Below are 18,576 nucleotides of genomic sequence, written 5' to 3' on the forward strand. Positions count from 1 at the left end.
TTAATAATGAATAATACTCGTTATTTGGGCTCCCTTTTTCATGAAAAAAAAGGCATGGAAATTGTATTTGCTTCATTTCATGGCAATACAGATTGATAGTATTTCCTTTTTCGAAAAGATAATTCTAAAGTGATTTTGTCAATAAAGTGGAGTTGTCTAAATGACCAATGATAAAGTTTGAGTTAAATAACAGAGTTCATTTACTGTATACAAAGAAATGCTTGTGTAAAGTTACACAAACCTAGGTTCACCTGTTATCACAAGTTTAATAGCAGGTCACCCCTTTTTTAATTTAAATTAGGTAAAATAAAAAAATAAATCTAAATAAGTCTAAATCTGTCATCACCATCCTTAATCTTCTTCTTTCATCTAAACTCCACTCGTGATATTCATCTTCACTCTTCATCTTCTTCATTATTCATCTTCTAAATCAACATAAACTTACCTACAGTACAATAGGTACTGTTATTGCTGTTCTCAAATGAAAGAACGACATGTGTGCTAATTTATCTACCCTCTCTATAGCGACGACAAGGCCTTTGAGTTCTCGAGACATTGAATTTGGGGACATGGTGGTGACTTGCCCGTGGTTCCCCTTCTATGACTATGATAATGGAAACAGAAGAGTAAAGCACTGACGGTGTTAATTAATTAAATTTTGATATTAATGATATGAAGTTAATAGTACAGATGTTCTTTTATCATTGGGTAACAGCAAAACCCAGACCACACCACCACCGCTGAACCACCACCAAGTTGATGTATTTTTCTTCAGATCTCTGGCCCTTGTTCAACAGTAAAGCTCAAAGATGAGAAAAAAATGTGAAAGCTTCAAGCTTTTCAACCCAAATCGGAAGAGAAAAACTTCAGATCTGGCCTCAACATCTGAGTCTGTGGCACACTCAGATGTAAAGTTCCTCCTTTCTCAACCCACATCGAACCACCACCATCAAAATTCCATCCCTCAAAGCCTCAACCCCGATTTGGACAACTTAAAGATGTTCAGTGTATAGTGAGGGATGAGCATAAAACCAGATATGTTTCACTTGAAGAACAACAACCACCGCCACACCACAGCCCCTCTCACGGGAAGAAATAGTCATGGCGAACAAGAAGGTGTGCGAGATTCACCACCTGCAACAGCGTCATCGCGTGCTCAAGGGGAAGGGGTAGGTACCTGAATCACTGAAACTTCACCGCAAGAACAAGTGCAAGAATAACGACGATTTGCAAATTGGCGAAGATCTGAACCATCTATCGCACCGAACCTCCATGATCCCGACCCACCATCGACAGAATCAAACCAGATATGAACTCCTCGACCTCGTCGTCTTCAATTGAAATGGGTTGTTGGTTGAGGGTGTAGATGTTGAAGATGGTAAATGCAATGCGGTTGGTTTCCTTTCTGGGTTGTGTAATACTATATGTTTTGTCTTTAATTTCACTTCTTTTCTGGATTTTATTGTTAGAGGAGGCAGGTGATAATAATAAAGATTAGAGATTAATTTGATTTAACACTAATTAATTTCATGATTTTACACTAATTAATTTCATTTTAAAAAAAATGATTTAACTTGTTGTAACTTGTGATAACAGGTCAATCTAGGTTTGTGCAACTTTGCACAAGTATTTCTTTGTGTACAGTAAATAAACCTTAAATAACCCATCATCCAATCACATTGGAGATAAGTGAGTTGAAATTTCTATATTTTATTTATTAATTTATTTTCAACTCATTTATCTCCGATGTGATTAGATGATGGGTTATTTAACCCAAATTTTATCATGGGTCATTTAGACAACCACATAAAGTGGGCATATACTTATTACAAATTTAATTTTAAGTGTAGTATTAAAATCCAAGGGTGATATACATCACACAACCAGATTTCTTAAGTTTAAAGACGTTATTTTGTTTTTGTTTTCCATTGCTATGTATTTCCTGTCATTTTCAATTATATAATATGATATAATGAATTTCTCAATATTGTTCTCAACATACTATACTAGTTTTTAACCCGTGCCTTGCACGGAGAATTCAATTTTGGATTTATTTTTTTATTTATTTTTGTTAATCAATTAATATCTTTTATTTATTTATTCTATATAGGTATTTGGTTTATTTTTCGTTTTTTACACATTTGTGGTGTAGGTTTTTTTTTTTGCAAAGTAATGTGTTTAAGGATCGAAAGCACATTTAAATTGACGTATGCACGAAGATTTGCAAATACAAAACGATTTATTGAATATTTTAGTAACATGGTCAATATACGAAAAACAAATGTCAAAATGTTTGAAAGTTACCACCGAGGTCAATTTACAAAAAAAAAAACACATTCTCAACGTGGGTAAAGACATAAAAGTGAAAGTTTAACACATAGGCTCTTTATTTGTAAACAATCTTGAGAAAATGCTACTAATTCTTTGAAAACTTGATCTTTTTGAACATTTTTGCATCGTTACTTCCAACAACTTCTGTTATGGATCCATCGTCTGAACGACGTTTAATACGTGTGTTGGAGTCCTCAATTATAGGTGGAGGTGTGTTTCGTTTAACACTTTCAGTGATTGTCTGCAAAAACAAACATATTTTGAAATAGTGATGACCAATGTCTAAAACAAACCTATTTGACAATAGTGATGACCAATACCTCAATCAGAGATTTTACATTTGAATCGAAAATATCAAAATTCATTATGTAGATATAAAAAATCATTATTTAGTAATAAGAGTTTAAAATTTTACCTTTGTTTTGAATTTTGAAATTATTTATGGGTCTTTGCAAATTTTCAAAACGTTAAATGCTGATTTAAACCACCTTCCGCATCTATCCTTCCCTTCAACCTTGAAAAGAAATTCCTTGTGCACTAAATCTACAATTTCTTGTGGGGGTCTTCCATGATCCCGGTCTACATTGAATTTAAATTAAAATGAAAAAATTAATATATTATGAATTAAGTGAGCAATGAAAATGTACCTTTTTTGACATGACTATGTTTACCTTTTCCATTTTTCCAATATCTCTTGCCTTTTTTGTTCATCAGATAATAACCTTCGCGATAAAAAACGGTAATTTTTTAAATATAATAACATAATATATTAAATGTTTATTTACTAATTTCATAATTTATTCATTAATACTATGTTAATAATATAATAAGTAATTGTTTTATCTAATTAAAACATTGAGTGAAAATCAATGTCTGTTTTTTTTAATAAAAAAAAGTCTTATAAATTAAATTAAAAGTGATGAGAACATACCGATCTGCAAGTAACCAAATTTTTAATATTTGTGCTTGGGAAAAACGTCAGGAACTCATCTTTTTCAGTAACGTTTAATCTTTCAATAACAACGTTCATTACTTGAGTATGAACTGCGTTACACTCAAATAATCTGCGAAGAAACAAAAATTATGTTGTTATTTGTCATATAAATTTGTTCAAAGTAATATGAAATCCACATTGCATACATACATTTCTCTGTAGGACACTGCTTGTGGAATGTCAGGATTGAACACTACTTTAGTGCAGTTTAACCCAGCAGTTAGTTTATATTCCCCTGGAAAAAAATTAGCGATCGATTGTAAGTTTAAGTTTGAACATGTTGATTTATTATATAGAAGTTTATGTTTGTTTGTTGTTCAAAATAATTAAATGTACCTTGATGAATTGTTACAACTCCCAACAATATGATAATAACAACATGTTTGTGGTCTTTTGAATTTAGGAGGGCATCCAATTCGTCGACAAATTGGCCGTATAAAAAACATTTAATTTTTTTTGCTGGAAAAAAATTAAATAAAAGTTGTTAACTTTCTTCCGTAGGAATTTATAGAAATTAATAATACTAATTTGTTATTGATAAAAGCAAATTTACCCTTGAGATTCAATTTCAATGTCTCTGCTTTGCGTATGGACTCCGTTCCGCTCAAATTCGTTGTAATATCCGATGTGCATTACTTCTCCCATAACATCTGTTTAATGGTAATGTCAATACATGGAAATGTTGATGTATTTGAAGTTATTTAAATGAAGGTATTTACATTCCAACTAAGAACCGCTCATCAAAGTCAGGATTTAGAATTTCATGCACGTTGTCAAATATCAGATCACGTATAGGAAACACGTCTTTATTATATCGAACCATCCTTGTCCTACTTTGCAAGTGTATCTTGTAGATATGCCTAGATGCACTAAGACTATTTTTATTCGATTTTCCTACATAGTAGTCAACGGTTTTAAGGAAAGATATTTTTAAGGAATATTTGTTAAAAATAATTGAATGTAATTAATGGAGTTAGACTATTTTATTATTTTGAATTTAATGTACTTTATCGCGTTATTAAGGCTATAAATTAGGTATATTTTTAATAAATATGGTTTTTTTACGCATTAAATGTTGAAAAATACCTTTATTTAAATTTTACTTTTTTAAATGCTAGATATTATAAATGCGCTTGATTATATATTGACTAAAAGTTATTGCAGAAAAAAATCATTAAATGCGTGACTAATAATTTTATTGTTAACGTAACTTAAATGATATAATTAAATCATTGTAATTAAGGAAATAAAATAAATTTTGTCATGAATTTTTAAAGATAAGTCAACCGAATTAATGAAAAACTTTTACGGATTCATTCTAAAAATAATTGAACGTAATTAATGCAGTTAAACTATTTTGCTATTTTTAATTTATTTTACAATATTTCGTAATTAATGTAATAAATTTGGAATAAATGATGGTATTACTATTTTTACCCATTAAAACTTAATTACATTATAATTTCTTTGTAGTTAAGTAGTTTTTTTTAGTAACAGGGGAGTAACTGCAATAAAATAAATTTTATTTTATTTTATAAAGTTTAATAATCAAATTGTTAACAAAAAAAAGTCAAGCACTAAATCAAGTTTTTTTTTGTACCAATAAAGGTTGAAAAATACCTTTTTTAAAATTTTAATTTTTAAATGTTAAAAATTATAAATGCGAGTGATTTTTAATTGACTAAAAGTTAATGCAGTAAAAAATCATTAAATGCATGACTAATTTCACGTTTAAGCATTAATTAAAGTATATAATTAAATCATTGTGTTTTCAAAACAAAAATCTAATGAAATCATTGTAATTAAGGAAATAAAATAAAATTTGTCATGAATTTTTAAAGATTAGTCAACTGAATTAATGATAAACTTTAACGGATTCATTATAAAAATAATTGAACGTAATTAATACTGTTAAACTCTTTTGTTCTTTTGTATTTATTTTAGAATATCTAGTTATTAATGCAATAAATTTGAAATATTTATAATAAGTGATGGTTATTCAATTTTTTATGCATTTAAACATTAATTAAATTATAATTTTATTATAGTTATGTTATTTCTTTTTTTTTTTGAACAGGAGTACGCCCTTGAATGAAATTATAAGTAATTAATATTTTAGAAATTTTATTTTCTAAAGTTTAGTAATCAAATTCTTAAAAAAAAGTCAAGCATTAAATAATTTTTTTTCTACAAATTAAAGTTAAAAAATACGTTTATTTAAATTTTAATTTTTAAATACAAAAACACATAAATGCGCGTGATTATTTAAGGAATAAAAGTAAATGTAGGAATGCGTTTATTAATTTGTAATGTGAGAAATTATGATTTTTAATCACTCCTTTAATTTATTTATTTATTATTAAATTCGCAGTGTAATATGTTTCAATACGATTGTTCAACAATATTTTTGAACAATTAGTAAAGAAGCAAAACGTATAAAGAAAACCAATAATAACAACAACATAAAATAGAATGGCTAAGCAAATTAAATAATGTCGTCAAAACTAAAATCTGGCAATCACATTTGACTAATTTATGTAAATTTGTGACGCCTCATAAATTTTACCGTTATACAAATTTCATAAAATTCAGAATTATTTAGGTTGTGAATTGGATAATTTCGGAAACATGTAAATTCTTTTAGAGACTTCCCATTAGACTGAAGTTACTTGTCAATGTAATTAATTCAATGTAACTACTTAATAATGTAGTAAATTTGTAATATTTGTAACAAATGATCGGAATTAATTTTGTTACGCATTAAAACGAACGTCAATTTTTTTTACAGTTAACTACCTTCTTGAATGTAATTTTTTTTTGTTACACTTTTTTTTTAAACTGGTTACAGAATTAATTGTAATGGAATTACAATAATGTTGTTTCCCTTTTTAATAAACAATAGTAAAAAACATTCAAGAATTAAAATAATTTTTTTTTCTATAAATTAAAGTTTGATAAAGACCTTGATTTAACATTTTGAATTTTAAAAATAGGAAATGCGTGTTATTATTAATTAACTAAAATTTAATATAGAAAAAATATTAAATGTGTGACTATGTATTGTTTTTATAAAAAATGATTGAGCTATACTAATCATTGTTTTTATCAATGTCTAAAAATCAAAAAGAAAAATGAAGAACAGAAACAAAGTTCATCATAATAGTACTGACAAAGGAATTAGATTTATCATAGTGAAGAACAGAAACAAAGTTCATCAAAATTTCACTACAACTCAAATGCTAAATTTGCTGGAATTTATGAAGACAATTGGGTCTTCATTCTGTTAAGGTGAAGACAGCGATCTGAGAGCGTTACTTCACCATTAAATTTTCTTCAAATAGCTGCTCGATAAAAAATTCTGGTTGGACCAAATATTGCAGCTATATATCTATCAGTAGTGCCTACATCGATGAACAACATATATTTTATAAATTAAGAAATAACTAAATAGTAAATTTGAAAACACTAATTTGGCAATGAAAAATTGTACACGCAATATACCTGGGTGCGTCTTTACTTTCCCAAGCGGAATCAAAGCCACTGCTCCGTGTGCACGATCAGTGGAGACGAAATCAATGTATTCGTCTACAAAGTTCATTATCAAAGCACATTTTATTTTGGCTCTACAAAATCAAATAATGGAATACATTAGACTTTTCGGTCTAAAAAAAAAAGATTGAAATTATTTTTCACATCAAGGCCAATACGGTTTCCCTACTGCAGAAAGCTCAAATTGAACGATCTTCTCGACATTTCCGTGAACATTGTATTCTTGAACTCTTCCAACTTTAGTTAAAACTCCAATTACATCAATAATTTTTAAAAATCAGAAAAAATATAGAATAAATGTAAACATAAAAGAAAAAAAGAATTAAAAAATCTCACCGATTAAACAGTTGTAGCCGACATCTAGATTTAAGACATGGGGTAATCGGATAAAAGAGTAGGGTGAGCGACTTATGGAAAAATCATTAATTTGATGGAACCAAGTATCATCCCGAAAGTTGAGTTAGATTCCATAAAGCATTTAATGTCTTTTATGATTTTATATAATGAAATTAATATAATTAAGTAATTTATATAAGGAAATTGAAGGAAATAAATAATTAATTTTGAAAATTAATTTCCTAACATAAGACTTAGCTACCGAATTTAAAAAAATTTTAAATATTTTTAACTTTTTTTTATAATTTAAAATTTGAAATTATTTACAACCAAGGAAAAGGGGATTCATGTCATTAATTTTTTTATATAAGGAAATTGATTATTTAATACGTAATTAATTATTTAACTGTTTTTTTTTTCAGTTTGAAAATGGAAATTATTTTAAAATAAAGAAAACGTGTTTCACGTAATTAAATGTTTTATATAAGGAAATAGTAAAAAAAAATGAAAATAGCATTTATTCCATAAAGCATTTAATGTCTTTTATGATTTTAAATAAGGAAATTAATATAATTAAGTGTTTTATATAAGAAAAAAAAGGAAATAAATAATTAATTTTGAAAATATTTTCATAAATAAATAGTCAATGCATTTAAATTTATTTAATTATTTTAAATTTTCTTATTAAAAAAAAAACGAAAATAACATTTATTTCATAAATCATTTAATGTCTTTTATGATTTTAAATAAGGAAATTAATAAAATTAAAGGTTTATATAAGAAAATTGAAGGAAATAAATAATTAATTTTGAAAATATTTTCCTAAAATAAATAGTTAAGGCATTAAAATTTATTTAATTATTTTAAATTTCCTTATTTAAAAAAAACGAAAATAACATTTATTTCGTAAAGCATTTAATGTCTTTTATAATTTTAAATAAGGAAATTAATATAATTGAGTGGTTAATATAAGGAAATTGAAGGAAATAAATAATTAATTTTTAAAATATTTTCCTAAAATAAATAGTCAATGCATTAAAATTTATTTAATTATTTTGAATTTCCTTATTAAAAAAAACGAAAAATAGCATTTATTTCATAAAGCATTTAATGTCTTTTATGATGTTAAATTAGGAAATTAATATAATTAATATAATTAAGTAGTTTATTTAAGAAAATTGAAGGAAATCAATAATTAATTTCGAAAATATTTCCTTAAATAAATAGTCAATGCATTAAAATTTATTTAATTATTTTAAATTTCCTTATTTCAAAAAAAAAAGAAAATAGCATTTATTCCCTAAAGCATTTAATGTCCTTTATGATTTTAAATAAAGAATTAATATAATTAAGTGGTTTATAAAAGAGAATTGAATTAAATAAAAAATTAATTTCGAAAATATTTGTCTTAAATAAATAGTCAATGCATTAAAATGTATTTAATTATTTAATTTCCTTATTTAAAAAAACTAAAAATAGCATCTATTCCATAAAGCATTTAATATTTTTAATGATTTTAAATAAGGAAATTAATATAAATATGTGGTTTATATAAGGAAATTGAAGAAAATAAATATTTAATTTCGAAAATATTTTCCTTTAATAAATAGTCAATGTATTAAAATATATTTAATTATTTTAAATTTCCTTATTTAAAAAATACGAAAATAGCATTTATTCCATAAGACATTTAATGTCTTTTATGATTTTAAATAAGGAAATTAATATAATTAAGTTATTTATATAAGGAAATTGAAGGAAATAAATAATTAATTTTGAAAATATTTTTCCTTGTATAAAACTTGGCTACCGAATTTAAAAAGTAATTAATTTTTTTTTACCTTTTCTTATCATTTTAAAATTTGAAACTATTTTAAAACCAAGGAAAATGAGATTCTCGTAATTAATTATTCAAACGTTTTTTTTTTTCATCTTAAAAATGGAACTTATTTCAAAAGGAATTTTTTTAAAAAATTCGTATAAAGCAATAATTTGACATGAATGATATTGATATTAGACTAACTTAAATTGGCTATTAAAAATAATTTTTATTTTTAAAAATGTATGGTAAAAAAGTTTTTTTGGTATTTGACTAAAGTTCTTTTTTATATATAATCTTGTTTGGATCTTGACCGTAAAAGGATGACAAAGAAAAGAAGCACCATTGGAAATATATGGGTATATTATTATTATAAATCGCCGGTAAATGCAAAATTGTCAAATATATCAAGCTTGATTCAGCCCACATGACAAAGTGTTGAAGTCAAGGAAAAAATTGTACTCGTAAAACAAAGGAAAAACAAAGTAAATCATGAGAACAATTTCGGAATGAAAAAAATATCAATTAATCTTGGATTTTATTTGATAAATAAAGTAAATCATGAGAACAATCCTCTCATGTAGATTGAGAAAAACAAAACCACGAAAAGATACCCAAGACAAAATAACAACTGATTAAGTTTTGGAATGAATAGCAACTAACTAAATATTTCCATACACCACCTTAACTTCAATAATTCTATTTGCTATTCTTTCAAACCTAAAATAAACTATGTCACCGCCTCTAATTTTCATTAATTTGCAGAACACTCACGAGATCAATAATAATAATATACCCTTGATCCATATCCATGAAATTGTTATTTTCAGCGTCTATTGGTCTAATGACACCATAATCCTGTAAAAAAATTGTTGAAAGGGAATGAGGAGAATAGCATATTAGGATCAGTAAAACATGAATTTTGAAGAAATGAGATTAGATTACAATAACACACACCAAAGACATGAAAAATTGATTTCAGATGAGAAAAGGTACATACCTTATATAATCATGAAGAACCACAAAATGAGATCTTGAAGACATGTAGAAAGGCTCAAAAAATACAAAACGCAGGAGATGATTGAAGAAGCAGTGTAGGTTAAGGAGAAATCCAAATAATGGAGAGATGAATGAAGAATAAGAGTCTTATATAGGCTTTTAAATAGAGATGAGTGTAGGTTAAGGAGAAGGGTGTACATTAAGAGGAAAGGAGGAATGATTGCCATGTAGGATTTTTAATGAAATTAGCCAATCATGAGATGGCACGTATGCGATGATTGGACCTAGAAAAACCCCTGAATGTATATATTATGGATTACATTTTAATTTCCTTTCGAAAATGTTTAGTACACAAATAAGATTTCAATTTTTGTTGAACTCAAACAAACAACTGCGTGTGTGAAATATTATTAACAAGGCTGTCAAGCTTAAAACATCAAATATACTACGATTCAGGATGGAGGGCGACTCCTTGAGAATTCATTTTTTTAAAAACTTTTGTAAGTTAAGTATATTTATTAAATTTATGTCACATACCAAATTAAATTGTAGGTTATTAGAGCAGAATAACAAAATACAATTAACCTTATTTTCCTATGTAACAAAAATAAATACAATAAACCTCATGAATTTAGTAGACGAAATCCAACGAGTATATTAAAAGAAAAAAGTAAACTTGTCCTCATAATTACATGAAAGAACACAATGCTAATGAACTTCCAATAAATTATTTCACATCACATGTTTTTCCCATTTTCTGTGCATATATGGCTAAATAAGAACATGAAATGAATGACTTCACAACAAAAACATCAATAAATTAAAAGCTCAGTTAATGACCTATAATATTATTAGAAATGAAAAATATATACTAAGTAAAAAAAGGGATTTTAATGATGTCTTTTTACATGAATGAATGGAAGTAAAAAAATTAATTGAACATTAGAATCAAAGTCAAGAGAAAACTTGCTTTCCATTTGTAACCAAAAAGAAAAAGTCAAGAGAAAACTGACAATTTTTTGTATTATAATGCTCTTAACCTCATTTCTGCAAAATGCTATTCGATCACTAAGTACAAAATAATACACTACCTCCTCATGCCTTTAGCCAATGAAAAATTAGAAGGCAAGACAATTGGAGGAATCAGTTCACTACTAAACAACACAGCAAGGGACACTCATTTTGCAGGAAATATGTTAAAGCAGGAAGAGTAAAAGAATTGGACATGGTGTTTCATGTTATCTTTTTCTTTTGCATAGATATATGTTAGAATGAATCATCAGTTTCGCCAATGGATACACTGGATGATGAATATCCTGTATTAGCGGGACCAAATAGTAATTCTAGGCAGAAGGAAGGGCCACATATTGATCTTCCTTTTTTCCCAACTTTGTCCAAATCCTTTACTGTGAGCTACAAAACACAAGTGAACACAGTCAGTTACACACACTGGATTCTATTGTGATTTCCTATTTAGTATGTGTTTTGATTCTAATTGGTTCTCGTTATCATAGTTTCCAAAGTTATAAGCACGGAATAACACAACAGACGAGGCAGAAAATCGTCAAAGCTGTAGGAGAGGTCCGCTCATGTAAAGGACTATTACTTTCAAACTGTTAGGTATAATATGAAACTAGTCTTCAGTTTTAACCAGACAGTGTAAATTTTCGTGATAGTTGGTTCATAGCATGATATCAAAGACTAAAATTCGTCATAATTTCCCCCATAATTCTAATAAAAAAATAGAATTTCAACATAAGGTAGGTGGACATGTGCATTGTCTACGGCTCTACGCTTATAACCCAATGAACTCTTATACGATGGGACATGTTAGAAGTATATATGAAATCATTCATGTATCTTCACCGAACCAGTTAAACTCTTGGGATAATTAGTTCATGTCACAAATTAACCTCAACACAAAGAAAATAGAAAAGAACATAACTCAAGTTGTTAAGGTTCCACATCTACTGAGATATAGTTAAAATAGTCCTTATAAAGGGTAGAATATTCCTCACTCCTGAACTAGCTTTAGAGGTATAGTTAAGCTTAACCCGAATTTTAAGACAAGCGGTTTCCTCAAATTCTATCACATTATTTCTTCAGCCAAATCTGAACTTAGTTTCTCACTAATTTTCGTGAAGGCCTTTCTATTGCTTTTGTCTTATCCTCTGGGGGTGCATTTTGGTTGATTTGATTATGACTATAATAGCATTTTTATCCTAGGTATAGCCCTCAAGAACAACTACTCTGTCCATAAATTTTATTGAACTGAATGACATGCCATGATCAACGTTGTTCACCATTTCATTTTCACATCTGTACTTTTAAGATCATCTAGTTTAAAGTCATGATAACTTAGTTGATTTTCTCTATTCAGTTATATTTCGTCACGTCTCAGTAGTTTTTGTTTATAATATTGTGAATGCTTCAAAATTCTCACTTTGTCCATGATGGACACCCTAACATAACTTTGTACTTGAAATTTATGTAATAGGTTCACCATGAAGAGATTCTCCATGGAAAAAGACATATTATTGCCCTTCTGTTTAAAATCACACTTAAAGGGTATAATCTAATCCCCTTCCATCGAATATATAGATGCAAAATTAATAGTGCCCTGAATAGAGGATGAAATTACCTGAAGTAAGCTATTCCTAATAAAAGCTGTGTTGAAACAACAGTAGAAAAGACGGCCTCCAATCATTTTCTCGTAGAATGTGACGCGTACATCTCCAGTTACCTGTCCAATGATTCAATGTCTGGTCAGAATACTTACAGACAAGTGAAAATGGATGTTAGATAGAAGGACACCATTAGCAGAATTGGCTGTTGATGTTGTGCACTAATAATTAATAAATAAGCAAAAACAATAGAAGTGATTCCAACCTTCTTTCTAAGAACAAAGTTGACTAGACCTTGTGATTATCACAATTGTAAACATTAAATTTACAGTAATGATACATAGACACAAAACAATGCAGATACCCCAAAGACACCTTATTTCTCTCTCTCTCTCTCTCTCTCTCTCTCTCTCTCTCCTTATCACATATATCATAAATCACATCCATTAACTTCCTCTATTCTCTTCCTTTCTCACTTTGAGTCTATTGGGTGTTTGCACTATGCAAATGTATACGAATCATTTTCATTAAATATAATGGTCCGTGATTACTTACTCGTATAGGTTTATCAAAATAATGGTCCAAACATGATTTTTGATATATTGCAGGACTCTCTGTGTCCATTTGAACTACAATACGAGGTTCTTCTATTTCTGATTGATGCCCATCTTCATCACCTTCAAGAACAGAGATATAATAGCGAGGACTGTTGTTTCTCTGATAACCTTTCTTAACTCGTCTACTACAGCCGCGGTAAACTTCCACAGGGGGACGATAGACCTCATTAGGAACCTGTACATGAACAGGAACAACACATCTTGGTAAGTATAAAAACAAAATCTTGTATCTAATCATTATTTAAGGATGTTCTCAACCACTATGTTTGGATACACGCTGGCACAAGTTCAAACAGATGTTTGCACTTACTTTGAGACAAAAAGTGAACGAAATTCTTCTTATGAATTGGGATGAAAGTCTGTTCATGTTGCACTCAACTGGTACCCAAACACGCACATATGTAGTTATGAGGGTAGATCATAGTGGAATAAAACAATTTGTTGAGATTTAGGGACTGGTGGAAAAAAAGAGAAGCTAAATTGTAATATTGCTATGAGATGTGTTGCCAAAACATTAACCTAATATAGCTGATTCTTAATTAGGTCAATTTCTCATGTAATACAACTAGTGCAAACTTAACCCAACAAGACTCCTAAGACCTAAAGAATTCAAATATTCATTCTAACAGTATCCTCAGCTTGAACAAATTAGTATACTAACAGAAAGAAACTTAAAACATATAATGTTGGCTCCATAAACCATTGCTGGAAACATAATTCTTCCGAATGAAGATCACAAACATTTCATGAATTGAGGTGAACTTACTTCCTGCAGCTCTGAAATCACAAAGAATACTGTGTCAATGTTGACTGTATCATACAGCCGGATTCGCCGCAATTCTCTGCTACATGGTGGAGGCAAGTTCACCTTTGGTGGGCCATGTCCAGCGCCCCTAGGGATTGATAGTAGACTTTCCCAGTACCCTACATAACGACGTTGGCTTGGTATTGATACCTGATACCACACAGGCACAAATTTGCACTTGAATTTAATTTTTCCATTTTTAATTTCCTTGGGGGTAAAAGAAGAGTTCAACATTAACAAAGTTGTCATTGTTTCTTATAAATATTTAAGTGTTAAGATTCAAAAGAGTGTTGCTGAAGATAAATTTACATTTCAAATTGTAGGAATTATACCTAATACAACTTACTCCTTCATTATTGGTTGTTCGTCTATCTGCGTACAATTGAAGAGCCTCATCTGATGACATGCCACAATAAGTTAGGTATGCAGACACCATTAAACCAGTTCTACCTTTTCCTGCCTGCATAATTAGAACCAAAGAATACAGGTGAGAAACAATGTAACTAGTCATATTATTAAATTGCTTAGTATTCTAATTGGAAGAGTGACCACGCATACCATGCAATGAATAACAGCAATATTTTTTGGGTCACGTGACAGCCATGAATCCACACTTTCGCAGAAAGCTTTGACCATTGCAAGAGATGGCACATGATTGTCATCGAAAGGGAATGCTTCCACACGTCCATAGAAGTGTGATGAATCATAACTTTCTTCTATACAGAGATTATAGACCTGAAAATTTTGAAAGTGATTGCAGGATAGGTACAAGCAATAGTCTCTACAATTACCATTTTGTTAACCTTTATATGTAGTCAAAAGATTATGCAAGGAATGGCAAACTATAATAAAATGAAAATCAACCTACAAGTGACTTGTAACTAACATAATTGTAAATACATTTGACATGGATTCCAGGAAATTATTCTAGTCCATTTCCTCAAATAAACAAGGCATTAGTGCACAATGGGTACAAGTTACCAACCACAATCATACCCAATACTAGATTAGTCGTGGATAACCAAATGTTTCCCAGTACAATAGCCCAATACACAGACTTTAGAAAGAACTGCAAGTATGGATAATCATGGTGAGCTCGCAACAAAAAAGAGATAAACTTGCTCTGAACCCTTCACCCTACCCAATAAAAAAGAAAGACAGAAAAACAACATTCTGATTGTATCTGTTGTTGTAATCATTCAATTATTTCAATATTTAAGCATATAGTTCATAGAAGAAATGGAATTTCATTTTTATCAAATTCATGCAGTAGATAGAGAACTAAATAACAACAATGCAAATGAATTAAGGGTGAGTAAACTTATAGTATGCACTATACATGGCTGTGGATTGAACATGCACCTTATAATGGTCATAATGTCTCATATCCAACACAGATTTGACCTGCCAGAGAGGATTTCGATACATTGCTCGCATACGCTCTGCAGGAAATGACATAGCTAATACCCGATCTGAGATATACGTCATGTCAAGATCGTAGCCAGCAATGAGCATTCTTCTCCGTTGCTTAGATACCAAGTTACGAATAAAATTCTTGGTAAGGTAATGGATCATGTGATGATGTAAACCTAGGCTACTATCAGTTTTGTGTGGTGGTGCCTCCTTTGAAAATTTCAACCCCATTAGGTTGATATTTCAGGTTCCACGCTGATGGGAAGGTACCTAAGGCAAAAATATGATGTTTGTAAAATATGAACTGATAAAGGTTAGGTGCATAAAATAAAAGAAAAATAATGAACTGTATATTAGTGAAGTGACAACATATCAGCTGTAAAAGTCTTAAATTTGAGCTATACAAAACTCTACCCCAAAAGGGACTGCACAAGTCATTAAAAGCTCTACTTTGGCCAATCAATGTAGGACCTCAGTTAGTGGGACTGAGCATCAGTAGGAGGCCCCGTAATGGACAAGAGGTACATATAGATATATAGGTCAAGGGTACCATACATAACCATGAGACTTCCCCTAAGCAACAAAATCATGTGTAGTCCTATATAAACCTCCTCTGCTAGATTGCCATGCAAATATGCACTTTTACTGACAAATGGGTATAAAGGTGAACGACGCATAGCAACCATGGTAAGAAATAGGCGAAAAGATGCCATTTTGGCCATAGAGGAGAAAGTATATCACAATAGCCAGGAGCCGACTCTCCAAAAAACTTACGCTATTTGGTGAAGACATATGAATGATCTTATATTCTATTTCTAACATGCTTCCACACACAAGAGGCCATTGGGGTTGATGCGTGAACAATGCATAGGTCTACCTACCTTGTTCTGAATTTTTTTATTAGAATAATAAGGAGCAACAAGGCCCAAACTATTGCTTTTTCAATAATCAAGTGTGTGTTTGTATTAATGTTGGGTGAATGTAAACGGGCATTTGCTCAATCCAATCCTTCACATAGGAAAGGCTTTTATGCCTCAGATTGCGCGCGAATATACATTGGAAACGTTCCCAACCGAAAAACAATGCAGAAATTATAGGTTTCAACATCAGGTTGAATAAACCAAATAGAGATTACACCCTCCAATCAATGTATCAACCAGAAACTGCATTTATGATCCACTAAGTAGAGAATGAACAAAATGTTTGGCAAAATATGTATCAAAATTTGAACTTCATCTGTTCTAAGGTTTCATTTATTAAAAATATAAAAAGGGTCATTCCATTATCTTCCATATGCCTTTGCAATAAACAAATATGAAAATTTCCATCACCCCATTACAGAGCAGGGATGAAAATGTGGTGGTACCTGATTAAGCTGAACATGTAGCTGTAGATTGAAAGCTCTAAAAATGAAAGAGCAGAAACTAGCAAAATCTAGGGCTCCAAAGGAATAGAGGAGGAGGAGGCCCCAGAGAAAGCCAGTGGTGGGGGGAGGATGAAGAAATGAGAGGGTGGTGATGAGGAACTCCATGATGAGGCATGTTGTGATGATGATGGGGTTTGGTTGGTAAGAGAAAAATTGGGAATGGGGATTGGCAGATATAGTTTGCCATTTTTGGAGATAATGGTGACCTCACTTCCACCCAACATTGATAAATTTGCGCACAACGGAACCGAAATCGTAGGAAAACGAATTCATATGACATGCTCTGTTTCTATTTCTCTTCTCTTGTTGCCGCCAAATCACACTGGGGAGTTGGGTTTGGAGCCCCACCCCTTAGGCTTTGCACCCCACTAAAATAGATACGGAATTTAAATTTCCGTATCAATACGGAAAATAAAATTTCGTATCTGTTTTAGTATATAATGAGTGGTTGAAAATGTGACACGCATGCTTAAATACAGTACGGAATTTTAAGTTCCGTATTCAATATGGAGAATACGGAACTTTAAATTCCGTATTTGATAAAGTGGGGTGCCAAGCCCCATAGGTGGGGTGCCAAACCCAACTCCCATCACACTGTCTTCACTTTGCTTTGTTAGGAATAAAATTGTCATTCTGGATTTTGTATGCAAAATCTATTTTGACAAAAACAAAGTATAATCTTTTACTATTATAAATTTATAATTTTTTTTTGAGACTAGGGTGTCCTGCGAGCAACAATGATTAATTCGATCAGATGGTGCTCACAATAAACGGTTAACCATAAAATGTGTCTTAATTATTCCTATGGATGATGATCTAACCTTCAACCTCATAGTTAAGGAATGAGATGAGATTATCCAAAAAAAATAAAAGGAATGAGGTGAGCAAGCAACACACTACATTTTTTTTTCGAAAGCAACACACTACATATAAGGGTATACTCCAATTAACAATGACAATAAGTGTTCATTCCTAAGCTAATTTGAGAAGTTTAAGTTGATGGAGATATTACAAACACTTATTTATGAGCATAAATGAGCTGGTTATGAAAATAAGCTCAAAAGAGCTTATAGATAGATCAATAATTATTCTAAACATTTGTATAAACACTTATATTATAAGATAAACTCACATAAATTCTCATGTCTAAGGGCTAAATTTAGTGTTTTTTGAGTACTTGAGAGTTGAGAGTTGAGAGTTTTATTCAACTGATTTTTAACAATTTCAAATTACAATATGAAATTATGTTACTTTATTTTTATACAATAATTAAGTAGTTAGTTCAAGTAATACGAGTTTGATTTCCCTTAATATCTTATGTTTGAGTCATGTTGGTGGAAAAATAACCTTTCTAACTAGAGAATGACCTCATGTGGATGTGGAGGATAACTGTATTACAAAAAAGAAAAATATAATTTATTTTGGTCATTGAAAGCAACAAACTTAAATTGTTTCGTTTCCAGCTTTACACGAATTAGTTGGAACACATTTCATCCATGCCAACACATTTCATGATAACAGTTGTGGAATCCGATAACAAATTTAATATTGCCAAAAGGAATCTGTTCAATAAATTGTTCAGATGACAACTTGACATTCAATCATTCATGACAGGACAGTCGTGGAATCACACAATAAGGTGGATGTTTGAAAATCCTCTTAC

The 18,576-nt window shown here is 29.9% G+C and overlaps 1 protein-coding gene across 1 annotated transcript; it reads right to left on the reverse strand.

Moving 5' to 3' along the window:
* Positions 1 to 10,956: 10,956 nt before the first annotated feature.
* Positions 10,957 to 17,015, reverse strand: LOC130728571 (phosphatidylinositol 3,4,5-trisphosphate 3-phosphatase and protein-tyrosine-phosphatase PTEN1). Its single transcript, XM_057580077.1, has 8 exons — positions 16,854 to 17,015; positions 15,437 to 15,757; positions 14,633 to 14,809; positions 14,421 to 14,534; positions 14,036 to 14,224; positions 13,208 to 13,444; positions 12,670 to 12,771; positions 10,957 to 11,441 (listed from the first exon to the last, which is right to left on the reverse strand). Exons 2-8 carry the CDS (start codon positions 15,716 to 15,718, stop codon positions 11,295 to 11,297), a joined length of 1,248 nt encoding a protein of 415 aa, XP_057436060.1. The 5' UTR covers positions 15,719 to 15,757; positions 16,854 to 17,015; the 3' UTR covers positions 10,957 to 11,294.
* Between the last annotated feature and the right edge of the window lie 1,561 nt (positions 17,016 to 18,576).

This window comes from Lotus japonicus, chromosome 1 (assembly GCF_012489685.1).
Source record: "Lotus japonicus ecotype B-129 chromosome 1, LjGifu_v1.2".
Taxonomy (NCBI): Eukaryota; Viridiplantae; Streptophyta; class Magnoliopsida; order Fabales; family Fabaceae; genus Lotus; species Lotus japonicus.